General features: G+C 40.4%; 4 protein-coding genes across 4 annotated transcripts in view; all 4 read right to left on the bottom strand.

Annotated features, from left to right (window-relative positions):
• Positions 1 to 1,227, bottom strand: part of stau2 (staufen double-stranded RNA binding protein 2) — an 86,105-nt gene extending 84,878 nt beyond the window's left edge. The window contains exon 1 of the mRNA XM_085763504.1: positions 1,169 to 1,227. The gene's annotated coding sequence lies outside the window, so the exon portion shown is untranslated. The remainder of the gene's footprint in view (positions 1 to 1,168) is intronic.
• Positions 1,228 to 2,448: 1,221 nt separating this feature from the next.
• On the bottom strand, positions 2,449 to 12,241 carry ube2wb (ubiquitin conjugating enzyme E2 Wb). The gene is made up of 6 exons (XM_085763738.1): positions 12,213 to 12,241; positions 11,236 to 11,327; positions 7,868 to 7,970; positions 5,046 to 5,201; positions 4,864 to 4,939; positions 2,449 to 4,751 (listed from the first exon to the last, which is right to left on the bottom strand). Exons 1-6 carry the CDS (start codon positions 12,225 to 12,227, stop codon positions 4,738 to 4,740), a joined length of 456 nt encoding a protein of 151 aa, XP_085619864.1. The 5' UTR covers positions 12,228 to 12,241; the 3' UTR covers positions 2,449 to 4,737.
• Positions 12,242 to 13,712: 1,471 nt separating this feature from the next.
• eloca (elongin C paralog a) lies at positions 13,713 to 16,283 on the bottom strand. Its single transcript, XM_085763502.1, has 4 exons — positions 16,202 to 16,283; positions 15,685 to 15,712; positions 15,292 to 15,435; positions 13,713 to 14,194 (listed from the first exon to the last, which is right to left on the bottom strand). The coding sequence occupies exons 2-4, from the start codon at positions 15,686 to 15,688 to the stop codon at positions 14,004 to 14,006; spliced, it is 339 nt and encodes a 112-aa protein (XP_085619628.1). The 5' UTR covers positions 15,689 to 15,712; positions 16,202 to 16,283; the 3' UTR covers positions 13,713 to 14,003.
• A 5,468-nt stretch (positions 16,284 to 21,751) lies between these two features.
• The window catches only part of jph1a (junctophilin 1a), a 31,801-nt gene continuing 26,813 nt past the window's right edge, over positions 21,752 to 26,739 (bottom strand). The window contains exons 5-7 of the mRNA XM_085764093.1: positions 24,886 to 25,616; positions 24,384 to 24,480; positions 21,752 to 24,233 (exon numbers count right to left, since the gene is read on the bottom strand). Coding sequence (XP_085620219.1) covers positions 24,400 to 24,480; positions 24,886 to 25,616 — 812 coding nt within the window. The 3' untranslated portion in view covers positions 21,752 to 24,233; positions 24,384 to 24,399. The remainder of the gene's footprint in view (positions 24,234 to 24,383; positions 24,481 to 24,885; positions 25,617 to 26,739) is intronic.

Raw genomic sequence — 26,739 nt, 5'->3', positions numbered from 1 at the left:
GTGTTGGTGAACAATATCATTAACCACCATGATACCCTGATATAAACTGACAGATCAATGCAAGGAGTCCACACACACACACACACACACACACACACACACACACACACACACACACACACACACACACACACACACACACACACACACACACACACACACACACACACACACACACACACACACACACACACAAAAATCAATAAATAATTCTTTGGTTAATGAAGACGGATCTTGGATATCACGCGGGATTCAATTCCCACCCTGAGCTTCACCCCTGAAATCACAATTACAAGGTGTTGCTTACATTGTTTACAGCTGAGGGCCAGCAGCAGCAGGACTGCACTGAAGTAAACAACAGTGCAGTCAGTTGCACGAGCACAAACCAACACATATCGACCATGTGCACGAATCAAAATGCACTTTCTACTAGTGTTGCTGCGTGACCTTAATTAATTGCACGGAGTCAATTTATTTTATTCCTCCCTGTGCATCTCCCACTGAGGTTCTCAGAGGGGTCACTCACTAGTACTGTCTCCCTCGCTTTTGTCTTTTACACTCTCTCGCAGCAAACATGCACACACACCTACAGTACAATGCCAAACAAGCGACCTGAACTCACGGCTGGTGGTGGTGTTTAGGCAGTAATTTGAATAATGGAGGTTGTGTTACGTTAGGGCATTGACTGACTCACTGACTTGACTGACAAGAGCTCCAGCGGCTGTCTCTGCTCTGCAACCCCCTGAACCTTACACCACCACCACCACCACCACCACAGCCTCGACTGCTGGGTCCAGCTTTAGCCAGGAAAGCTAACGTTTTTTACCAGCAAGGAGACTACGCTAGTCCCGGCAAATGTCAGCTCCTAAAAACACGCCAGCTGAACGGACAGGCACGCATGCTGTCACGAATGTGTCTCCACGGGTCTTCCTGATGGAGACACACTAGCTAGCCGCCTCCAGTTACGCTAGTTTAGCCGGTTAAAGCTCATCATGGCTGAGCGGCCGAGCACCCCTCTTGCTGGCATCTCCCTACACCGCCCCATCCTCCACGAAAGTCTGGGGGAATTTCAGTCCGACGCTACATCATACATGGACTGGCGACAGCGTGACGAGCAATCCGGACACATCTGACAACAAAGGGACAAATATTTTAGGGTAATTTTTACCTTTGTCCAGGGCCAGACCCCAGTTACACCTCCAACATTGGCAAACACTAAAGAGAACTGGATAGAAGAGGGAACAGACCACGTAATTTGTCTGGGTACAGAAAATGGAAACAAGTCTCGTTGCAGGCAAATGGCTGATATAATTTATATTTCACGAGTGAAGTTTACGTTGTGTTTATTTGGTCGGTGTTAAACGGTGAAATTCGCAAACTCGCAATGGTTAGAGTTTCAGGTGAATCTTGAATGAATCGGACACCCCCGCGGTGCTGAGAATGGTTCAGTCCTAGTGTGCTTCCTCAGAGCCTACAGTTTAACTTTGATTCAGAACCTAAATTAATCTTCTCAAACTTGTTATCTGCTCAGGGAATTTATCTAGTGGATTAACTTGTGAATAGTTTCGTTTTATGTGATGCATTTTAACAGTTGACATTAGGCTGTGAATTTAAAATGTGGGGGGGAAAAAAAGGTAGTGTGGCCTATTTTCTATCAGGGAGGGTTCTCCATCGGATGAGCTTAATTATAGAGGCAATTGACTTAAATATGGATTGTTTTGGTCAGAAACACAGAACAAATAGATCTTTACAGATACGCCTTCCCTGCTGCTGATAGAATTTAATGTCTCTGCTCATGAACACTGTGGCAGGGCAGGTGTTTGCTTGTTCACCTGTCTCAGTCAGACTTTATTCAGTTTAGTGAATCACCAATTGCAGAGAAACAACATGCAGGCAGTGACATTTCTGATGGGTAAGAACAGCTAAAAGTGAGAATATAAACGGTGGCTCCTCCACACAGTCAGATGTGAGAGTGTTATTTTAATGTGACCAGTAGATGGTGCCACCAAACCACATTTGCCTCAGTTATTGCTGAATATTTCAACAGTCAATAAAGGGTTTTAATAATAAAATAGGGTACAGGGTAAGACACTACACTGGGTTTAACCTCTCACACACATACATAGTAATATAATAAGAATCCCTCCATATTTTGCTGCTGAATAACAACTTATTGAAGCTTTTCCAGCATTAAGAACAACTTGTGCATTTCAGGGCCTGTATTGAATGCCTTCATTCTGCTCACTGAAATAATATGCTTGAAATGTTTCCCCACATGTAATTGTGCATGGTTGATAGTGTGCATCAGACTTAAAATTTTATATTTTTATAGGTTGGTACATTTAATGTAGATTGCTTATATATAAATTTAGCATTAGCAGCATCATAAAGGCTGCAGAAAAAAAAAGACGCATTTCATATTCAAACAGTGTGCAAACAAAGACTGAGTAAAAGTGAATTTTTGCTTTTATTATTGATTATGAAAATGAACAGGCACCTATTACATGGAGCTTGCACATCCCAGAACAAATTTTTCAAATATAAATAACACACCCTCATTAGTGTTGATCACTCACAACAACCTGCAAGCTAAGAGTTCAAACCACATTGAAAAGGAAAGAAAATAAAACAAAAAAAAATAAAATAAAAACCCTTCAAACCCTTGTAACATATTCACTCGCAAGTTTTTCAAATCTCTACTGATCTACTGCCAACTGGGTGAAGGCTTTTTCGTCCCCGCATGAATGCTGTTGTGACTGCTTTCACACAATCATTTCAGTCCCGCCGTCTTCTTCCTCGCAGCACGGTGACAGCAGACAAGACCATTACAATGAAGCTAATAATTATTTCTTTTAAAAACCATTGGTTAAATAGATGACTTTAAGTTATCAATATAGTTTTGAGATAGCAGTGTGCTGTGGTAATCTCCTCTACAGTTTAGAGTATCATCACATTCACGCAAGTTCATTCAAGAAACTCAGCTAGACCCTGGAAAAAGCAAATGCAACACAAACAACCCAAGATGGAAAATTCAAGTATCTCTGACTGGATGGCAATAAACATTTCTTTAGGAATGGAGTGATTACAGTCTGTAATAACAAGGAGCCTCTGGAGATGAGGTTTGTAATATCCATCCCATAAACCATTACTTAAGTTATGGAAAGACTAAAAGTTGCCACAATGTTTGATGCCAATAAGAAAAAGTAGGGTTTAAAATCGCATGCATCCCCACTGTAAAACTACTAAACTTTTTATTTTATTTTATTTTTTACCAACAGTAGTGTTTGTTGCTGTCTGTACACAACCTAATTAGCAAAAGATGCAGACTAACGCCCAATGAAATAAAGCACTCCTATTATCATTCTGCTATAAAGGAAATGCATCCTCTGCTAATTTCTTTCACATCATCCAGCAATTTAAAGACTTATATACAATAGTTTCAGACATGTTATAAGTTTACAACATAACAGTCTCTTTTGGTGAAAATATAGTTAAATTCAAAATATCTGATAGGTATCATTTTAGAGGTGATCTCTTTATTGAAAAAAGTACCTGAGCCAAAACTCTGACCAGGGGGAATCACAAAAGCCTTTTCTTTACAACTTCTAGAAAGACTCTCCTTTTCATCTTTCACTAGCTTTCTGGAGATGAAACGAAGATTTAAATTAAATAACAAATACAAAAAGAAAAAAAAAAATCAAAACATACTGACCCATCAAAACAACCCCCCTTTTCAAAGTATCAGCTAGTTGAAAAACAGTACAAAAAAGAACTCAAGACATTTAAAATCAAACATTTTAGAAGATTAAAGCATGAGATTTAAAAAAAGAAAAAAAAAAGTATCATACAAATAAAAACGGAGTATGCGACAATGTTCTCTTACAGACATTCTTTAAAATGGAAGAGAGGCCGCTGCACATCTTCAACGCCGGACTTGTGAACACTACATGGGTTCAGCCCAACTTTACGAGGAGATGCACACTGAGGTCATCAGCTGATTAATCTATCATCGCATGTTGTTTTCCTGTACCGACATTCTGTCCAACAGCAGGAAGAACTGCAACCAGGTTTCAGGTTGGAAGATGAAGAGGAAAATTGTGTGTACGCATTATAAAGTGGTTACAAACTAAAACCTTTTAAACCTGATAAATAAGGAGGACTGCTTACAGTACAACTGCAAGTTGGGAATAATGTACTCATAGTGCCTTTTTTTTAAACTAGATACTTTCACAGTGCATAATAAGAATAATTTTAAAAAAAACAAACAGATGAAGCATTTTCTTGGGGTTATGATGGTCCGATCCCTTCCAGAAAACGTTTAGATTTGGATTTCTCTTTGTAGGCCCAAGCATGCATCCATCAGTTATTATTGCACAACACAAGGACCTTAAAATGCACCCATACACAAACGAAAAAGTAACAATAATAATCTTAAAACAGGAATTATAATTATCTCACTACAAATCCACTTTGTTTGCTCGCTGCATTACTAGCTTCCTGCCAGAAACCATCCATCTCGGGTGCATCTAAATGGTCGTTTTATTTTCATTCTCTATATTACAGCCGACTAAAACATGCATCCATCTGTCTGCGGGGGGGAAATGCAGTCAAGAGCCTCCAGCGCCTGGTGTCCATTGTTCCAGTCAAAGGTCAGAGTTCAAAGACTGAATGATTAAAAAGTGCTTTATGTAGGTCAGTAGGACTTCTTTCTTCTACGATTATTACAAAGTTTGTACATTAGCATGTATCATCTGCAAAGGCAAACAGAAGTAATTCATTGACATTATGTTTAGAATATGAAGAAATTCTTTTACTTGAGTCCTGACACCAAAAAAAGGTCAGAGGAACATAGTAGCTACTCACCGTGATACCACCATTTTGTCTTCTTTGGATTTTTGTTACACGTTCTTACATAAAAGGAATTATCAGGCGGTCGTCGCTGCAGACAAAGAGACAAAGAGATTAGACTTAACATTTAACAAAGATATAATTTACATGAATCACCATAGTTATCCCGCCCCCGGACGTCATTATAGGCTTCGTACCTTTTCTTTGCAGCTGGACAACATGCTGATAATGCTAAGACAAACTGACTGCACTGAGAGGGCTGGTGACCAATCTTCCGTTAGAATAGACAGACAGATGTGACCGTTGCTATACACGTGGGGGTGGACAGGTATATTCTCTCCCGTGAACATTACCTGCAACAGCAGAACAAAAGGCAGTGGTGAGTACAGTATGCGACGCTAAGCAGAAACAATAAAGCTTTTCTTCTTCTTTTTCTTCTTTTCAAAAGTGAATTGAAAATATCGTGGTGGTCTACTGTATGACACAACTAGTATCTGGGGGAAAAGTTTCGATTTTTCTCCCCCATTAATGACAGAAAATAATGAGACTTGCTGTATAAGCTCAGGCTTAGCCCTCTACAGCGACATGAGGCTCCGGGATTAGGGCGGAGGGGCCAGGGTGGGGTGAGAGAGGCGAGGAGAGAATGAGAGACTAAAGGGAGGAGACATTTTCACTAAAAAGGATGAGAGGGCATTAGCCATTAAAAGGGTGCAAGGCTCAGGGCTAAGCGGGGAGATACAGTAAGTGTGATGAGGAGAGGACGTCAAGATTGTGCTGCTAAAGTAGAGAGAGGGCAGAGTGGGTAAGAAGGGTAGTGAAGGGTAACAATGGGTGGAGGCACTCTGGCACCAGATACAGTCACACAGGAGAGTGCGGGCTTCACTTTGCAGGGGCTGCGGTAGGGGTGGGGGGTGGGGGGGCAGTATGGGTGTTACAGATAGGAGCAGAGAGTAGAGCTGGCACGACTGTCAAAACATCAAGACCAATGAAAGCTCCGAGCTCCTAGAGAGTTAAAATATTTACTGAAATCTCTGATCTGAGCAGAGAGGCACTATGGGTAATCTACTGTACATGTTGCTTTTCGACCTCAGTTTTAAGGTTTTCAGTTTTAATTGTTTAATACAAATCAGTATTTCATGCTGCAAACTCAAATTGCATGCTCTATTTTAGTCTAGTTTTTATTTTGTTATATATTTTTTTCTCTTTTTTCGGTACTTTCTTCTATTCTTTTTTTCTTGCTTTTAATTATATTGAATTCCTTTTTTTTTTTTTTTTTTACTATTTGGGGTTTTATTTTAATTTTGAAAAATGTTATGTTTTTCTGATTTTTTTTCCCTATTTCTTATTCTTACTGTTAAATTTTTAGTTTTTTTGTAAAGCATATTGAGTTGTCCCTTGGTATGAAATGCGCTACATGAATAAAGCCTTGCCTTGCCTTGCCTCAGTTACTGGTATGTTTGTATCCACCTGTGCTTCTGTTACTGATTTTTCTGCTCCCCCTTCCTTAATACAATTCATATGTTTTAGCAACTAATTCCACAATCAAATAATCATTAATCTCATTTATTCTCAACTAATTTATCTAGACTAACTAATCTCTGGTTATACCTCCTCAATTGTACTGATTGTCTTATTTTTTAGCAAGTTCCCCTGTGTAAGAAAAGCTAAACTGAGAACATTTGCTGGGAAAGCCAGAGGAGCACGTGCCTGAAGGTTTTAGCTGTTGAAAACTGGCAGACAGAAGTGTGTTACAAAGGGCTGGACCAGGCCGTGACAATTCCCACAACTCCAACTGCTCAGCCTACGCACAGCATGGTTAACAACACAAATGTGATTATGTTCTGGTAGGAAATGTGTCTGTGTTTCTATGTGTTTTTTTTTTCTTTTCTTTGAACAGAAGTAAGAACATGGTGACCTCTGTGATGGGGCTCTGCAGAAATGGAGGCTCCAAGCTGTTGATGCAAACGTTACTAACTGGGTCTTTAATGATTAGAGCATTTGTTGTGGGGGTGGGTCTTTTCCAAAAAGCAGCACACATTGACTCAGATTTGTGCAGCACAGATTTACATCTGAAGATCACACAACAAACCCACTGCAGCAGCTCAGACTAGGGCTCCCTTGGGGGCCTCAAGGGGGAGTACAAGAGAGGACCCACTGTGATTGCCCGTCCTTCCTATTTGAAGGGATAGTGGCTAAGTAGCCGAGTTTATCTAATTTTGTCGACACCGCCTCGTTCTCTATTTTTAGGTAGGAAGGCTCCTGATGAGTGAAACAAGATTGCTGAGTTAAACTAATCCCTTCAAACATGGCTCCAGTGGCAGCCCTGCACTGCTGCCTGTCAGTGACTCCTGGCTCCGGTGTTTCCGAGCTGAGATTCATTCCACTGACAACTGCAAAGGTGATTAGTGCAGGCATCCAGAGAGTGGATATAGAGGATTGTTTACACAGGTCTTCAGCTTTTGATTTTGACCGGAAAACGACACCTCTGGAAAAACACACACTGCAGCATCAAACCAGTAGGATATACGTATGTGTGCTTGGTAACCACTCTGTGGATCAAACAGCCACTGAGAATGGATCCTGGACCATTAAAGCAACGCAATTGAACATTTAAGAAAACATGTCCAAATGGAGAGCCGAATTCTTAAGAAACAAAACACAGACCTGCTCTATTTAGTACACACAGGTATTTTGTTGCTATAGCCTTACTTGGTCAGCTTCACAATAACTTGTAATAATGTAATAGAGCTATTTAGAATCGTCATACGATGGCCATTTTTAGCTGCAGTGGTCTCTACTCGACAAAAAAGTCTAAATTAAGCCATGGAAGTTCAACGGTATAGTCGAAACTGCAATTCTGTTTGTTCATTCATTGCTGTTCACACTCAGTCATGCAGCTCAGTAAGACAGACAGGAGTTCCTAGAGATAAGATGATAAGATGATAAATGAACAGCACTTACAACAGCACCTCACTTTCAGCCACACATACATCAAGGTTGCAGGGCGACTTCTGCTTACCTGAGGTGAATCGAAAGGATAACGACTACTAAATTTGAAAAGCAGCTGAAATTTCTCTCCTTCATACAACGTGCCAGGTGCTCCCTCCATGTCTACAATCCACCTGAAAAGGAAAGGCACAATATTAAAAAAAAAGGTCAACATCTCACTTAAACAAACACTCAGTCAAAACACAGGTGGTGTCCAAAGAGCTAAAAGCTAAAAGTTTGACTTTGTTGACAGTTTCAATTGGTATCTATAACAGGTTTTTTCACTTTGAGTGCACTCACATTTTCACTCTGAAACTCAAAATTACTTTAGCTCTCAGAATTTTGAAAAGCACAGAGGATGAACTGATGAAATTTGGGGGGGTCAGAGAGGTCAAAGGTGAGGGACACAGTGACCTCGAGAGCTCCTCAATGAAATCCTTTTACATCTGGGTTATTCTAGTTAACTTTTCTGTTTTAATTCCTGTACCCTGAGACAACTTGAAGGCGGATAAGTTGTCCAGTGTTTTTTTAAGATAATGATGCAAGTCACACCAGAGTTACCAAATGCCTCCTAGTCGTGTTATCAGGTTACCACTTCCTTGACAGTCTGACTGAAATATTTCAACAACAATGGGATGAACTGTCATAAAACCCTGACATGAGACATTCAGTCCCCTGAGGGTGACGTCTACTAATGTTGCTGAATGCCTGACTTTTACTTTTAGCATCACCAGCATCTTCAGTGTTCAGTACTTAACGTAAAAGACTTTTAAAACTAACGACTCTCCCATCTGCCTCAGTTACACTTCCACTGATTATAGATTAAAACAATGATTAATGACACAATAAGACTGTTTAATAAAATGCTCTATCTTTCAGTCCCATCACAACGGAGTAGATTAGCTTGGAACATGAACAGAACAACTCGAATAGATCACATCTCATTATCATTAAAAAAGACTCATAGAAAATATGAGCTGCCAGTGCTGCAGTAAGTGTGTAATCAAAAGCTCTCTCAGCCTGACTCATTCCAGTGACATTCAATATTCAGCTGGGTTATAACAGTGGTTTAGTAATAATGTGATACTCTATTGATCCTGTGGACAAAATCTGTTTTCGCTTTCTGCAGCCTGGCCACAGCACTGTGCTGACTGAGCTGCAAGGGATTTGGTGTCTTGCTCTGTATGGTAGATGATTGCAAACACAGGGGGCTTGGTTCTGTGCCCTGGGATGAAGGACAGTCTGCTTTCTCCATGCGGCCCCAAACTCGGGGGCCACATGTAGCTTCAACGGCAAACAAGACAAAAAATTCAAGTCCAGGGCAGAACATTTAAGGGGATGGCCTACTACACACAGCAGAAAAAGCTCAGAAGAAGAAAAGGGAACGGTGATGGCAGCATCACAATCTCTGACCTAATTTCTTCCAGGCAAGCAGATAGGACACTAAAGAGACTTGTGGCTGTTGTTCGTATTCATATCCTTGTGTCGCTTTCGAATCTAGCCCGAGGCACGGGATCGTTCAGGCCTACATGCAAAGTCACTTCTCTTTTAAAAAACGTCACCCTTGGAAAAATTCAGGGGTCAAATCAAAAGTGTCTGAAAAGAACTGCATTTTTTCTCCAGGAAGCAAAGAGGCAGTATCACTGTACAAGATGCTGAGTTACACCTGAGGCAACCCACGCCGAACACAGGAAAGAACTCCAAGGACATTATGCTCAACTTGCTCAAATTCCCCACAGCCTGGTGATTATATGATCCAGTCAACAAAAATAACACCGAGCCATTTAGTGAGAGTGGAGGCAAAGAAAAAAGCGAGTACACACATAACAGACTGTACAGCGCTTTAAAGCAGCAGTTTCCTTGTTTACAATAGCTGACATGAACCTACACACACGTATACACAGTCATCTGAAAGATATCGTAATCAAATGATACAGCACAAGAGACTAGGGTGCTATATACAAAAGCTATAAGACTAAAAACACAGGGTCACCTTATCATCCATCACACGCATTTGCTTTGTCACCAGTGAGGTTTTTTTCTGTTTGCATAAGGTCAACTTGAATGTCAAACAGGAACAGGCTGTTTGTATCTTACTGCATTGTGCGATAAAAGCACAACCCCACTCCCCCCACCCCCCCTCCATTCCTGTCATTGTGATGCTACAAAGATGCCTCAGTACATGTCATGCTTTATTTGACACGAACTTTTTTTTTTGCATATTCTTCCCCCCTAACAGAAAGTCAAACCAGACTGAGGTGTCGGAGACAAAAAGACACTCCCATCATGCATACCACTACAAACCTGAGACCAAGAAGCCAGTTATACAGGTTGGAGGACGCGTCAGTCACACAAACGCCTAACATTCTTTCAATCCAACCAGGAATCTTGTCACGTAACGGGAAAGTTGCCAACCCGACCCTACACATACTGAGACACGTATTGCCTGCCTAGCAGTGGTGATGCTGGAAGACATTTTGGCCCCACACAACAAATAGGAGTAACTGTCAAAGTCAAAGATGCAAACCTGAGGCCGGAAGACATTTGAATGTCGGCCAGACTTTTTGTATCGAATCCATTTACAGGACAGCAACTACTCATCCTTACTGCTTAACAGACACAATTTGATTCACGCTGCAACAGTATTCACAGGCATCCGAGGGGAACACCAAGACACCCAGACAGACAGACAGTCAGGAAGGTCAGCTAAGCAGCCTCTGCTCCTTGCTACCCAAGCCCGGCTCCTGCATTGCCAACCATTAAATATTTTATATGGATGAATAGTGACATTGTGCATTAGAGACACTCTACTGAGGGGGCCAGAGCTGCCAGTCTCTGGAATGACCCCGATTCCCCCTCCTCCTCACCCACCCACCCACCCGTGTCTGCTGAGGCTACGAGAGCTTTTGAGTCTTAATAATACCTCCTACCCACTGTGACATTTACCCTTCCACTCACCACACTGTCCTCTCATAGTGATGAGACAGGTCATTACACAGCCACACGGGATTTGTGTTTATTCATAGATTGCAAACCTGCCCTAATGACTGCTGTGGGTGTAGGTTATCCTGCTGCCCTCATGTTTACTGTGTTAGAAAATGCTGCCAAGCTGGAACACATGAATGACATGCGTTATCGCAGCTGTCAGACTCTACAAGAGCTGCTCTCAGCACTAAACATAATTCAAATTTGTATACAGTATATTTTTCTTTTTTCTTATTTATTATTTTTGTCTTAACCATACTTTATTGCAAATACTGGCTTCTTTTTACTGCTGTTGCTATTTGCTATTCTGTCATATACATTTCTTTGCTGCTGTCTGCTGCTGCAAACCCTGGAAATTCCCCCACTGTGGGACAAATAAAGGATTATCTTAAAAAATAAATAAAAGACACTTACTGTGTGATGGTGTTCTGTACACTTTTTTCGTTGAGCGTCATTCCTGGGGGTGGATCATTTTGCAGGGCTAATAATTCCTTTTGTAGCCTTTTCTGTAGGAGAGAATGTGTTTGGGTTGTTGCCACACTCAAACTACAGTGTCATGGTAACATATGGCCCATAATAAACAAACAAAACAGCACAGCATAGGCAAAGAAAACATCCCCCACACACGTCCAAACCACCACAAAATATAAATTATGTTTTATTTGCATTATATATATATATAACGGCGACGCGACTATAGCTGTGTTAATGTAGTTAGGAGCAAAACTCCCCCCTGACTGATTGATCTCGTTTGCCGTGTGGACAAAACAGACGATTAGGGGACATATGACACGATGAGGTTTAGGTGTGAACGACAAACCGAGGTCACCGAGTTATAAAGAGGCAGTTCTGGGTTTTATAAATAAGGGAAAATGTAACTCGGTTTGACAGGGGCTTTCTCTTCAAACCCGATGCACCTGTTCAGCTCAAGAGGAGACTGCAACTGCTCAATCTGCGCACCGTCTCGTTAGCGTTAGCTAATGTTACCGTCAGCCAAATAACAGCCACAACACCGCTGGAAATATACAGAATATCTACTCGTAACATCATATGTGTTTATTTATTGAGCGTGTGTTGCTGCTAAGAAATTATAAACACGATTTAAACAGATACAAATTCAACATATGTCTCCAGGAAGCTGGTTTCTATGCTAGCGTTGACTTGGTTCTGTTGGTGATGATGATGATGGGCTAGTTGTGTTGCTAGCAAAAAGACCAAGCGCTAAACCCCCGAACAGTTTAGGACGAATGTCATCGCTTTTACGTAACTGTCATCACTACTTCGCATAAATACACGTACGAAAATGAAGCAGACAATAAACTGCCCGGAAAGACGAGAGTGAAGGTCAGGTTAAATTATAAATATGCGATCGCTGTCAACTGTAGTCTTACCTGCATCGACGCCATGATGGTACCCCCCCTCCCCTCCTGCGTCAGCGCAGAGTGGAGGACTGTACGTTACGTCAGGGAGTCACGTGACGGGAGACGTCGGGTTGTTTTTGTGCGTGCGTGTGTGACAGACGAAAACAAACCGCTGACAGGCACCATGAGACCCCGGTGGTCATTCCTCAGTCATTTTAAGTCCTTCACTGGAGCTATTTACCAGCTCTGCAACAGAATTACATTCAAGTCAAATAAAATAGATTTTTTTTTTAAAGAAAAAAGGGCACTGGCAGGACGTTGGAGGGGGTCAATGACCTCTGCTCAAGGGGAGAAGATCTGCCTACCAAATAGTTTTTTCCTGTCATAATTAAATTATTATAACATAATGATAAACATTATTGTTATATCATTATAACATATGAACAAATATATTTTTATCCAAATCATAACAATATTTTATTACGTCCCACTAACTGCTGAAGTTCTATGTTAGTTCTCCATGAAGTCGTTTCTAGGGTACAGGCTAAACATCCTGAGGCACTTATCAATAATATCAGGAGACTTCAATCATGTTTCCCTGATGGACTCACTGGGGGGTGTGGTGGAGAGATGCGCACTGAAGATGAGATGGTGGAGACTGTTCTGATCAACTCAGATCATCCACTTCATATAACACCTTGATGGACCCAGAAAACGGCGGTGGTGGACGACTCCTCTCTCTTCACTGCAGTATGGAGAGATGCAGAAGATCTTTGTACCTACAGCCATCAGGCTTTTTAATTATTCTGCAAATGGTAGATGTAGATGAGCTGACAGACATACATTTCCTTTAGCAATTAATAAAGTAATTCGTATTCGTAATAAATGGAGTGCTTAATTGCATAATATATCCAGAATGCCCTTTAGTGTGTCTTTTCTTACATTTGTGCGGTAAATCATCTTATTTCCAGTTCAGTAAAACACTGAACAAGATCCCTGTTGTAATCTTCAGAAACCATATTTAAAACCTGATAACTTTTTCATTCCCTATGAGCTAAAATGTAAAATACAAGGTAGGTATATTAATTTATCTGACAACAAATTTAGCACTTTTTTCACCCCAGCTGACCACTCATCTGACAAAGCCTCATATTTCCTGGTAAAAAACAAACCCCATCACTCTGTCACAGTGAACTGGGGTGTGATCCAAACTCCCACTTGATATGACTGACACATCAGCTAGATGACAGCTCAAATTCACTGGAAAAGCATTGCTATATCCTGTAGTTATATGCAAGCACAACGGAAATAGTTTATCCATGTTTACATATTGGAGGCATGTTCATATGTTTTGTGTGACCTTAAAAGGTAAAATTATTATGTTTACTATAATCATATTATATCATTATTCTAAGAAGATTATTGTCTCATGTTCAGCCATCTGTGTGGCCCTTCAAACAAACCAAAATACAAGTCATATTTAAAGTCAGTTGTATTGCAGATGGAACAAGGTGGCAACTGGAAACAAAGTGCTCACCAAACAGGTCTTTATTAAGATGGAGAGGTGAAGAAAGATTTCGAGGGCAGGGGGCACATTCATCACATTCCTGGGAAAGGATGTAGCCTGCCATATCCATTTCTTAGATTAAAATGAAATCCTTTAATACTAATAAAGTTAGAACAGAAAGCCATGTGCTAAAAAAGAAACAAAAAAATACTCAGTGTGAGGATAGATTCATTCGTGTTTCATATGGTTTACATGACAAAACAAGTTAAATATGCAAAAAGAAAAAAAAAAAAGAGATCAATTATCTTGTAACTTTAGCAATCCAAAAAGTTTGCAGCCATGAGCAGTTCCAGTGCGATCTCCGGAGCGATGGGGAATTCCGGTATTTCTGTGGAGCTGTTGGTGTAACGGACCTTGTAGGTGAAATACATGCAGACCTTGGACAAGACGTGAGAAGGAATCTCCCTGAAGTTCACTTCATTGGTTTCATTCTCAGCAAACTGACCTGCAGATGGACGGTTAGAGTAGTTGTTGTGAGCAGAAATAACAACAAACGTACAGTGAACTTGTTGTAAAGCAGACTAATTCTAAAAGAGGCTACACAGAAAAGGCATTTTAAAATAAAGATTAGAAGAATGTCTAGAACAGGAGGCAACAAAACCATGGTAGACAGGGCACATAGTGCCACCAGCTGGACAACCAGAACTAAACACCAGTACCTTTATAATCATGATCATTATGATCAATCAGTCAGTTTAACCCTCCCACACATAGGCAAGCAAAGTATCATCATTACAATCATTTCTAAACAACTTTATATAGTATCATATATCATACTCTGAAGGGATGCAGCCCAGTAGTGAAGCTCCTATTAACATGGTGAGCAGGAGGGTGAGCAGTTACACTGGGAGTCTATACTGTACATTTTACAATTACTAAGCTGACAAATGGGTAAAAACGTTTGTTTTTAAAAAAAAATCAAAATATAACCCTTGTCATAACTTGTATAACATAGGTGAATGGTGTACTGAGCAATTGCAGTGGGTGGACTTTTATGTTGATTTTTAATCTAGTAGTGGTTGGTTGTATATATTTACAGATATTCAGTGTAGAATATAGAGTTAAGTTTTATTCATTTAAGAAGTGCAAATGACAAAATATAATATTCTGCCACTTTTCTAGTTCAAGTCCAAGATGTAAATCCAGGCTCTTGGAAGATGAAACCTACAAATCTGCTTTTCCCCAGAAATATCTGATACACATTTTTCTGGGGAAGCATCTATTCATATAAAGCACAAAGTTCAATGAAGAAAATCATCTTTATTTCAGGAATATTGAACATGTTGTAAATAAGGGATACCATTAAGTATATGTCATAAGTGCATGTCTAAATAATAAGTTTAAAGGGAGAAATTAGGCAGTCTGGATAGAAAACACCATAAGCCAATACCACGCTCACCCCGCTCACAGCTACCAAAAAAGTGTCACAATGCAGAGGATGTAACAAAGGATGCCTGGCAAATTAGCTGATGGTTATGTATTTTCTGACATCATAGATTCCTAATGGACTGCAATTGAAAACCAAACGAATTGAATCCTCACCTGGCCCACTTAACATGGCTTTGATGGTTCCAGATGTCAAGGCGTGCTCCCTTTTCACAATAAATTCATGGCCATCTGAAGAGATCAACTTCACGTACATGGCATCTGGCCCTTCACAGCCACCATAGGTTCTTTCTTCACCATCTGCGAGGACACACAAACTGACCATCTCAGACAGGTGTGACCTAAAGGCCTCAGTAACACATTGACACATCTAACCAACTGTCCTGCTGCCTGGGAGTATCTTTGGAGAATAGAATATCGTTCAACGCTAACAAATGAGATTCAGCTCACATATTTACTATGATATGAACGGACCTTTTATGAGTTGATAAGCAACATTACGAATCTATGAAATATAGTGGATAAAATGTAGGTCAGTTAATCACTCACCCATCTTGTTCCGGACTTTCCTTTAACCCTGCAGAGAAACACAGACAAATTACCAACCTCTTACAAACAATGTAGTCTCGCCAAGGCTTTAGCATTAGCCAATCAAGCCTACGTTAACATTACCTTTGGCTAAGGCCTTACATTTTCTAATGATTTTTTTTTTTTTTACAGTCTCCGTGAAACGCCAGTGTTGCGCTAACGTTAAATAGCGAACAGATATGAGCCACATGTTCGCTGTCGTTTAGACGGATGTTTATAAATATAACTTAGACTTGTCAGCTACAATCCAAGTTAACTGAAACTACGGTTGTCGCAGTCTCGTTTGCAGCCCAAACTGTTTTTATTAGTGATTTCGCAGCCATCACTGTTAGCTCGCAAGCTAACGCCATGCTAATCAAACGATATACTTTATTTTACGTTAGCGGTTGTTCGGTTGTTAAGAGCTCCGATTAGACAAACGGCCATAGACACTTCAACACATAACAACGTGTAGCAGAGACATAACATCGTTTCTTACCACTCTGTAGACGGATGAGGAGTGGAGATTACGTCCCAGCTAACGTTAGCCACCGCACTGTTGATACCCGGAACCAGTTCGTGTGAACACAAGTCCGCGATTAATTTCTTCCGCGGAATTTCAAGTGAAGAGATACACGTTCCGCCTTATTGTCTGAACTACACTGAAAGTTAAAAAAAAAAAAGAAAAAAAGCTTTATAAAAAATTCTAAGAAATTAAAATTAATTTTGTTGTTGTTGGTCAATGTCCCTGCTCATTTTTGAGAGAGGCTAACCGTTTTTATAAAATGATAATACTGTTGGAAAAAATGCGGAAGTGAGAAAATATTAGGCTAGACATTTTTTTTTTTTTTTTTTTTTTTTTTGGATATGATCATTTACCTCTCCGCTGTCCAACATAATAGTCACTATTTTATAAGTAATAACAACCTTTGTGTCACTATATAACAAGTATATATTTTTTAATGTTAACGAGGAGCTGAGATGACTTGTCAAATTTACACCGGTCCACAGGCCATTTCATACTGTGCAGAGATATTATAGTGTTAACCCTGTAGAGGGCGCCTGTGTTTCGGAGGTTAATCTCTGACTGTGATGAGCGAAAGCAGGTGCTGATTGGACATGACAGAGACATTTTGCAGACCCATAAATCTGAATTCAAGAAGGAGACACAGAGAAGGCATGTACTCCATCTTACATTTCCCAGCTTCCTGACAGTAAAAAAAAAAAAATCTACAAATTCTTCTTATTTGGATTTCAAAAGTATGGAGAGACAATTATAAGTGTACATCTGTCAGTTTCTATTCTGTAAAGTTAAGTTTGTTTGTACCAACACCAACCTAATAAAGTTTTATCTAACAGGTAAAGGGGTTGTCAGTTGCAGACCAGAGACAGTTGAGGAATGGTTACACTGTCACAGTCAGGTTCAGTGAGTGACTTTGCCCTGATCCTGTCTGGAGTTCTTTTCATGTGGGAAAAAGTGATGACTGTTGAAATCTGAGGATACCATATGGACGCAGAGTTATCTGAGCTGAGTGACACTGAGCAGATTAGTGACTGCGCCTGTAAATTGTGTAGTTTGACCCAGAGGGGCAGTGTAATTCTCCTCATGATGGTAAAGGATTTTTATTTATTTATTTATTTATTTCTAATTCTTTTACACTGTTCATTTCCATTCACATGTCATGCAAGAAGGTGGTAGACCGCTCACCACTCAGCTTGGTTTAAATGGCTGTGCTCATTGTTTCCTCAGACGTCAGTGTGTGGGGACTTCTGCAGAGGTGACACCTGACCTGGTATTTGTCTTACAGTAATACCAGGTTTAGCAATGCTGTCAGTTTGTGTTCCAGAAAGTTCTGGTATAGCCTCCTGCGCGTGGACTGCTTGTGTTGCCTGTTGACTCTCACACATACAGTACACACTTCCACACACACAACCAAAAACAATCACTGACCTTCCAGTCGCCCATTACACCATTAGTGCTCATGATCAGAGCGGGGCGGGTGGCGGCGGACGCTTTGATGTCTCTCTGATACGACCCGCCCCGCTGCAGCTGCTCTCAGCTCTATTTTGGGGGGAGGCTGCTGTGGGCCCTTAGAACAAGCTAGGCTTCCTTAACACACACATGCACACACACAATACGCAAACACCCCGTTCATGCCAAGTGATATCATCTGTCCTTTTAACACGTCGACTGTATAATTTCTCAGATTACACTTTCTTGTACACACACACACCATTCAGGAAATGGTGGGACACAGTTAACTTGCTAGAAAAGGCACTTGTCCATCTTTGTGCCTGTTAGTCTTATTAGTTTGTTTGAAATTCTTGACATTAATATGTGCCACATTTATGTACAGATACAGTCATGTTCACAAATGTCTTGCTTAACATTAAATATTTAAGTTATGCAAAGGTGGGTGCAGTTAAGAGGACTTCTCTTCACAATAACTTGTCGAGCGTGAAACGTTTTCCATCTCCTGATACCACCAGCTTCAATACCACAGAGTGGGTCAAATGTCAACGCATAGGATCATTTATGAACAGTACAATGGCTTTGTTAGAGGAGCCCTGCATGAAACCAGGTCAGAATTTTAGTCATGATAGGGAAAGATGGGGGAGGAATGTCTTTGGGCATTTCTTCTCAGAAAAGAGGGTAAGGCTTGTCACAATGAATTTGAGAGTACTGTCCCTTTTGCCCGCAGCAAGTCATAGCGCTCTGCAATTCTTATGTTGGTCCTAATCTTATGAACCACTGCAGGAGAAGGAGGCAGCCGCAAACCATGACACGCCACCAACAACTTTTGGCCCAGGTAAAATAATAATGTAATAGAATCTATAATAATGGATTCAGATCTATATAGATTTTTCTATTTAGAATTTAATAATAATAATACATTTTATTTATATGCGTTTAAGTGAAAAAAAAAAGACATTAGACTTTGGCTTTGTTGTGTGAATTCAAGGTTTCAAGGCCAGACATGCTGAAGCCAGTTGCCCTCGATTCAACTTTTCTTGGCTAACTGTGAACCGGATGACTGAGAAGCTGTGCAGACAAGACATGCTGAAGCAGATCATTGCTACCACAAGAACAAAAACACATACGTTATTTGGTAAAGGTTTGAGCACTGACTCTTACTTACACACACACATCTGTCATGTGTGGTTTTGGGATAGACATAACATCTGGATTATTCACTAGTTGAATAATCAAAGATGATGGCATCACAATGTGGTAACACAACATCAGCTTAGAGAAAAGTGCTGTGATAATGCAATGTACTAACTACAGCATAGTGTGTACAGGTGCCTAACACAAATGTATCATAGAGAAAATATCAATAGACTTTTGTGTATTGAATCATGTTTTTGAAAATAATTCTGGTGCATGTAGTATGTAATACACTCCGTCACTAAATTAATATTAGCACACCAAACTACTGCATACTCTGATAATTGAAAGCCTCCAACTTCTGCAGCCATTAAATGTTTTCAAAGACAAGCAGAAAATGAGAAACTCTTTCCACATCACCTGAGAGGCCTTTTATGAGATATTTCTGCTTGTCTCTACAAAACCACCTTGGTCTATTGGTCTTACTCCACACAATGAAAGCTTCAAATGGCATAACAACCAGATAAGTGAATGTGACAACCATTTACTTTCAATAGCCTAAGGCTAATGCACTGTGTTGAGGCCTTGCATGTCTGAACTATAATGACTCATCCTACGAACCACTAGGATAAAAATCTTCATCACAATTCACATGTCACTAGATAAACAGGGCATGAAAAGTCCCTGTGCTCAAATGGTAGGCTACATAAGTGAATTGTGTGTGTTTTCTGGTCACCCATGATATGAGGTCACCTGTACAAACCATCAAGTGGGAACGCATAAGACGAAAAAAGAAAATGCTGCGTGTTTGAATAATAAGACAGATAATAGCTTACTTAAGATGTCTGAGTGATAGGTTTATGGTTTTATAATAACTGTGGGTTGTTTGTGTAAATATAACAGATGAAGTGATGCTAAGCTAAGCTAGCTATGCCAGGCATGGAAAGAGGATCTGCTTAATACTGATGTCTTAGCAACAGTTTTGAAAAATGCTGCCACTGGTATCCCCTCACTGCTTACTAGCCTAATCCAATTTTAGAAGCAAAACCAATCTGCATTTTAGACAGAAGGTGGAGGCTTGGTCTCAGAGAGGGAAGTTAAATATACTCATGGTGGACATGTGCCAGACTTAAGATGCTGTTTGTCCACACCAAACCCCACAGACACACAACAGATAAACAAACAAACACACAAAAAACAAATGTCATACTAAATATCTTTATTGATTTATTCTAGTCTTCCTTTCAACTAAAATGACATGCTTTACCAAAGTACTTAACCCCCCACAGTAAGTATATTGTATCTAAAATACACACTCAAAGTTTTATATCATAAGTGTTTAAGCATTCAAGAGGAATTATTAAAAGGAAATATGAACGGATCTATCAATACATGCGTTACATTAAAATGGGGTTTATAAAACACAGTGTTAAAACTATAATTCTATTATTTAGATGAAAATAATTAAAGTTCAAAATAAATTCGCCAATTCAGTTTTGAAACTGAAACAAACTCACAGATGAAGTCAGCATGCCGTTTTTAATCAGGCATGTGAAGTTGACTACACCTCCTTTACATTTCCATTTTCTCACTTTGCTTTTCTTTTCTTCCTTCTCTTAGCCATATAAATATTGTTTAATAATTTTTCTCTTCTTATTTATTAATAGCTTAGTTCCAGTTTTTATTGTCCAAATGAATAAAATGAATAAAATATTTCACATATATATGACAAATTACAATTTCCAGACACACGATATTTCCATGACACCTGTGGTCCTCCTTAAGGCAACTCCGTCTTCCCCTTTTGGTCGCTCTGGAAACGGATGAAAAACAACATGAGGTGTCTGGTAAGTTCATCAGATGATGTGGGAATATTTTACCAGGTCGAAGTCCAGTGTGATGCCAGGTCTGGCTCCTCTGCTATGGTCTCCAGTCATCCTGAGGTGAATGGACTCTGTTGTCTGTAAAGTAGATGGTGCTGCAACCCTTCCTAAACACAAACAAGTTTACCGCTGATTCTTTAACCTGGTCAAAATTATAGCTGTCAGTGGAATTTGTTAAATGGCCTCTAAAGGGGGTTGGATACACTTATAAGGTTTTGGTTTATATTTGTCCAGGGCTGCTTGCGCAACCAAATCTTGTCCAGTATGCAGTACCATATTAGAATAGTAACATAGAGATATTCTATACTATTACTGACAAGTTCAGCTTCACATAGGGGGTGCCAGGATAATACACTATCCAGAAAATTCCTTTCCACTACCATAATGGCACCTGATAATTTTAAAACTGCAAGTAAAAGATATTTAATACCCAGGCTTGCCATATGCTTTAATAATTATCAAATTTAAAGATGAGAAGGTTACAGCTATTCTAATTGATTCTGCAGACAAAACTGAGAAACTCCCTGTCTGCTGGCGACAGGGCAGAGGGCACAGCAAGTGCACGACGTGTCGTTGCCGAGTCCAGGCAGGTGCCGTCGCCGGTGTAACACTACACTAATCCACGGCTGATCAGTGGAAACAGTACGAACTGACCCAAGACAAACTGGGGCACCTGCCTGTGCTCACACTGCTAATGTGAGACCCCGACGAAGATACTTTGATTTCATGCCTGGTCTTCTCCCCACAGATCTCATTATGAGAAGGTCACCATGAGGCCACCGTAGCCAGGGGGCCACAGCAGAGATGAGACGATGAACCTCAGAGATACACAGAAGTGAACATGAGACTGGAATTCAAAACATTCTTATAAGACAAGTGAAAGTCTTTGCATCCATCAATTCTTTGCCAATGTAACGGTATAGTGTCCGTTGAAGAGAAGCGCTGTGGAATAATGTTTGTTGTGAAGCTGCTGTGTATTATTTGCATCATGTTCTGTTCAAATTATGACTTCTGGTGCCTCTGTGTCAGAATATAAAAAGACCAGAAATAGACAAAGTTTAGTTTACCAAGGCATAACATCTTTATTGTTATACACATAACTTCATCTCCAAAGACTTTGCACAAATCAGTGGGGTAACATGAACCTTGAGATATCAAAAGTCTCCCGCAGTTCCTCGTTACTTCCTAAAATACTCAAACAAGAACATCTGCCTTTCACATCCCCAAATGGTACATACAGTACAACCAATTAGAAATAAAGGTTTTTTTTTCCACTGTCAAACATTATCATATGTGCATTACATTACCAATTACAAACAAGTTATATTCATTGTCAAAATACAGGTGTGCAAATTGTTAGAAAAATACCAACTCATACCAGATTCTGGATTGTGCTCTGTAAAAATCCTTACAAATAGTATATAATAATCTATATATAAATGTCTCCAACATGCAATGTTGCATTTCAAAAAAATATCCCATAAACAGGCTGTTCTGAACCCTCCGAAACTCCAGTCTTCACCATGCTCGTGTGAAGATAGGGACAAGAAAAAAAGAGGGCAAAGAAAGGGTGAAGAATTTTGTGTTGATCAATAATATATTTTTCTTGGTCTGCTTTTATTTTGTAGGTTTCAGTAGTTAAATCTTCTGGTAGTTATATGGACGGTTTTGCAAACATCTTATTGGCTCAAACATTCTCCAAATGTAACGTGCTGCTCGTTTTGTAACACAAAATCTACTGTGAACTTCAAAACTGAACTGCAGCAAAGAAACCCAAAGCCATATTAAAGCCCTTTTTTTTTTTTTTTTTTTTTAACGATGACCAGTGTTCACAAACACATCAGTTGTACAATGAATAAATAATTAATCTTTGTAGTGATGACAGTAAATGTCAACCATATAAATAACCACTTTTAAAATTAAAGAAACTCATGCCATACCTGCAACAGAGACTACAAACAGCTACGATGAGGCAAGTCCAAAGCATGATTCAGGTGATGACAACAGTCAGAGTATCCCCACACAACAAAGTTAAGACAAGGATGGCGTCTCTCCCCCACCCCCCACCGTCCTCATCTTTTTCTGAGGTAAACAGTCGTACTGTTAAAGACTTTTAAAAAGGCATCTCTGCTTCTCCCTGGTGCCACATTCCCCATGGCCTCAAACTTGAATAAATTCAACAAGACTGTCCTGATCCAGTCTCATAAGCACGCAAAGCACTGCTGGGCCAACAGAAGCAGCTGTGTGAACTGCATCTTTGCATCTTTGTGTTATATTAAAACAATGAAAGCAAATAATAGAATGAAGGAAATTCCAGCCAAAATGGCCCAAGCGTGAAATTATTTTCCTTCCGATTCAATAAATAACATAAGACATTTGCTACTTCACTCTCAACCTCCTTTCTAAACACAATCCCAGCTGGTAATCAACACACTCTCCATTCAAGCATAATTCAAATTATGAGAGTTTGACTAAATCAATGGAACATAGGATTTTTTATAATAGTACAACCACATTATTATTATTTTTTTTTTTGCAAAATATAATATAAACTTTCCTTTGAAAAAAATAAAACATATTGCACTTTCAGTAACATGAACGTGTAATGTCAAATTACAACTCAGCTGTTAGAACTTAGTAAAATTTAAAAATAAAAAGGGAAAACAATTTAATTTACTCATTCTGCGATGAGAAATTTTCCTTTCAACTATAAGCGTATGACTGCAGGTAACCAACATTCAGAGAACAACGATGAACGAGAAAATGCTACGATAGAACAGAAAACAAACAAAAAACAAAAAAGTGTTAAAACTGTACCATGCAATGGGGAGTGTTTTAAAGCAGTGTATCCTGGGTAACAATGGATGGAGCTCGAGAGAGCTGCGGTGACGACTGGGTTAACCGAGTAAGACTGGCTAGTGACCGTGCTAGCACTGACTGCTGGCAACGGTCTCGCCCAGTTTCCTGTTGCAAGAGTGGTGTGAAGCCCAGAAAATGCTCCGAACACCCGAGCACGCTCCCGCTGCGACTGTCCTCCTCTTCCCCCACCCGACCGCCGGGCTCACATCTCCCCATCAAAACGTCAGATGGCAAAATAGAAAGGCAGCTGTTTGCTCCCGTCATCTAAAAGTGCATCTCCACACTCTTCCAGCAAAGTCCATCAGCCCACCGCTATCTCTGCCAAGGCAGTGGGAGTGGGCTATAGAGACTAGTGCTTGGATCAGCACACGTGTGGGTTTCAATTACTTTTTTTTTTCAGACTGTGTATGTTTGGTTGCATTTTTTTAATTTTCCTTTTTTTTTTTTTTAACCTCACTAGACACAACATTTCACCTCAGCTTTTAGAGAAGCCAAAGGAGTGCTAATTCACGGGGCTGGCCCTAAAGAAGGCCCAGGACAGGTTGGTGTTAGTGATGCCTTCCTCACGATTCTCTTCAGTGTCACGCTGATTCCCTACCTACGGCCACCCCCGTGTCCCACTGGCGCCATTTTCATTTTTCAAGGCCGGCGATGCAACTGTACCGGTTGCCATGGTTTCACTGCAACATAAAAAAACAGTTCATTTGGATTTAATTGGCTCCTTGTCACATTGCAGGGACACTTTGTAGCAGAGGACACATAAGACATGCATTCAAGTGTGTGTTCCTTATTACATAAGATAGTAAAAGTGTTATAATAAAGGAACTTACCAGAGAAACTGCATCATCATGTCAGAAAATGGACAAATATAATTGCAAGGCCAATATTCAACAGCATTACCATAGCAACAAGGATTGAGTTGGGACCCTGAAAAACATGACATCAAGATTAAATATAACATAGGCCTATATACAACAATATCAATAGACCTGACTGCCTATATCTTCTCTTCATACATCAGTTGAGTAGGAAAAATTAGGCTACCATTAAAATAATGTAACAATAAGAGCCTGTTAGCTTATCTTAGCTTAGCTTAGCACAAAAGTGGAACAGAGCACTCAGGTGGCTCTGGCCAGGCTCTGTCAAAAGGCTCTGTCAAAATTCAGGAGATAAGAATGGTATTGATGTGTTGATTACTAAGCTATGGACGGATGTCTGGCAGCTACAGGCATGTGGTATCGAGAGTAGAAGGGAAAAAACATATTTCCCTAAATTTAGTTGAAAACTATTTTTGTAAAAACATTTCCTATCACAATGAATAGGCCTACTCACTGTTTCTTCTGTGTTTTCTGCAACCTCCATACTGGCTTTCTTTGTGTCTGCGAGGCTCTTTGGCTTTAGGGAATCCTGCTTCCTGAGTTTGGGGTCGCTCTTGCTCTCCCGTATGGAGGCTGTGGGGGTACTGAAGGACCTGGGGGGTTGTGGGGGCATACGTGCCAGGGCCAGGGCACTAGGCTCTTCTTCTATATCCTCCTCTGGGTCGGGGGGAGGAGGGATTCTTGTCGGGGTCTTGACATAGTAACTGTGGTACTCGCTGTGGAGCTGACCGTTGACTGGAACTGCTGGAGGCTGCGGAGGAGCGGGGGCCGGGGCAGCCTGCTGAGCCTTAGCAGGTTTTGCTGGAGCGTCAACGTGCACGTGAGAACTTTTGGGGCCATCAACGACGGACAGCCGCTCTTCTTTACTCAGCTTTCTGCTGGACCGCTCGTCCTTGCTGGACTTGTGACTATGTTTCTCTTCTTTGCTCGTCTTGCGGGAAGATTTTTCTTCTTTACTGGATTTGTGGCTAGAGCTGTTGGCGACGTGACCTTTCTTCTTGCTGGAGTGAGGCGAGGGGGGAGGTGAGGCTCCAGAGCTGGTCACGGGAGGTGAGTGGGGAGGAGTTGTACCTTTGCGGTAGAAGTGGGGAGAATCTTTCTCGGAGCCTTCCTTCTCCTTCTTTTCAACTGGGACCTCTTTAATCTCCACGGGCTCCTTGAACTGTTGCTTTACGTAGTCAGGTCCTGTAAAGGCGAGAGAAGTGACACATTTTACATGACAAATAATCAACACAGACCTGTACACCTGTCAAAGACTTATGTGATTCCATTAGCTAAGCTTAACTAGGCTAATCACCCATTAGCTCTGGCTTCACATTTACCTTGAAAGCTCAACAATAACTAGCAATTTTGTATTATTAGTGCTTTGTGAGATTTATAGGTGCAGGTAGGTCTGTATTGTGTTGATTGTGCAGTGCCAGGCTCTCTGTTTCCCCCTATTTCCAGTCCCTATGCTACGTTAACAGGCCACATGCTGTCATATTGTACAGATATACCTGGTATCTATTTTCTAGTCTAAATGGCAAAAAAAAAGAAAAAAGGTAGTGAACTATTCATTTATTGAATACCTTCAGAACAGTGTTAAATGCAATGGTAAAAAATGAGAGGCACAAACTAGTGCGGATGCCTCCCCCACTCAGACATGCTGATAGTACAACATGCAGGCCCACCAACTTTCAAATGTGCTCTAATAATAATTATCTGAGGTTCAGACATAGTTCAATGACGACACATGGGATTACCAAGCCCTGAAACAAAGCTAATGCTATTCTGAAATGTCTTATCCAGCCACTGTCCAAGAAACCAGTTTAAAGAATGGAGGACTTTTATTTTCTGTCCATCTTCCCTGACCTGATAGTGACACCGAGTGCGCTCGATTTAAACTAAAGATGACCCCAAGCAAAGTTTCTTTCAATTTAAATATTCATGGATCAACATTATATATGCAATCATTCTGCAGAGACTAAAGGATGGAGGGAGAGGAGGAGACAGAAACAGACTGATTAATGCAGGGTCACAAAGGAAGCCTCCTCTGCAGGCTCGTCTTTATCATCAGCCACTCTCTTTTATCAGTGTGTTGTTTTTCTGGAAAACCCTCGTCAGTTCTGAGCATCCAACCAACATGGTTGTCTACATAAAGTGTTGACCTCAGGAGCAACATTGGCCATTTCAGTCTGGGGAGGCTTGTGTTGGATACGTCCATTCATTCTCTCCAACACGAGTTTATGGACTGAGGTTCTGTCTATGTTTTGGATTTTCATTATGGACATTAGGTCCTCTAATGTGTGGACAATAAGGCCTTAATCTG

Source organism: Trachurus japonicus, chromosome 20 (genome assembly GCF_045865225.1).
Source record: "Trachurus japonicus isolate A0001 chromosome 20, Traja_1.0".
NCBI classification, from domain to species: domain Eukaryota; kingdom Metazoa; phylum Chordata; class Actinopteri; order Carangiformes; family Carangidae; genus Trachurus; species Trachurus japonicus.
Note: the sequence above shows the minus strand (reverse complement) of the source record. Positions and strands in the feature narration are given on the sequence as shown.

Bases quoted from the DNA above. Each gene is read 5' to 3' on its own strand.
- eloca (XM_085763502.1), bottom strand. The intron at 14,195-15,291 runs GTGAGGATTCAA...GTCCATCTGCAG, and splicing joins AGCCATGTTAAGTGGGCCAG to GTCAGTTTGCTGAGAATGAA.
- ube2wb (XM_085763738.1), bottom strand. The intron at 7,971-11,235 runs GTAAGTGTCTTT...TTTCCTTTTCAG, and splicing joins GTACAGAACACCATCACACA to GTGGATTGTAGACATGGAGG. The intron at 4,940-5,045 runs GTACGAAGCCTA...CTTTGTCTGCAG, and splicing joins TGTCCAGCTGCAAAGAAAAG to CGACGACCGCCTGATAATTC.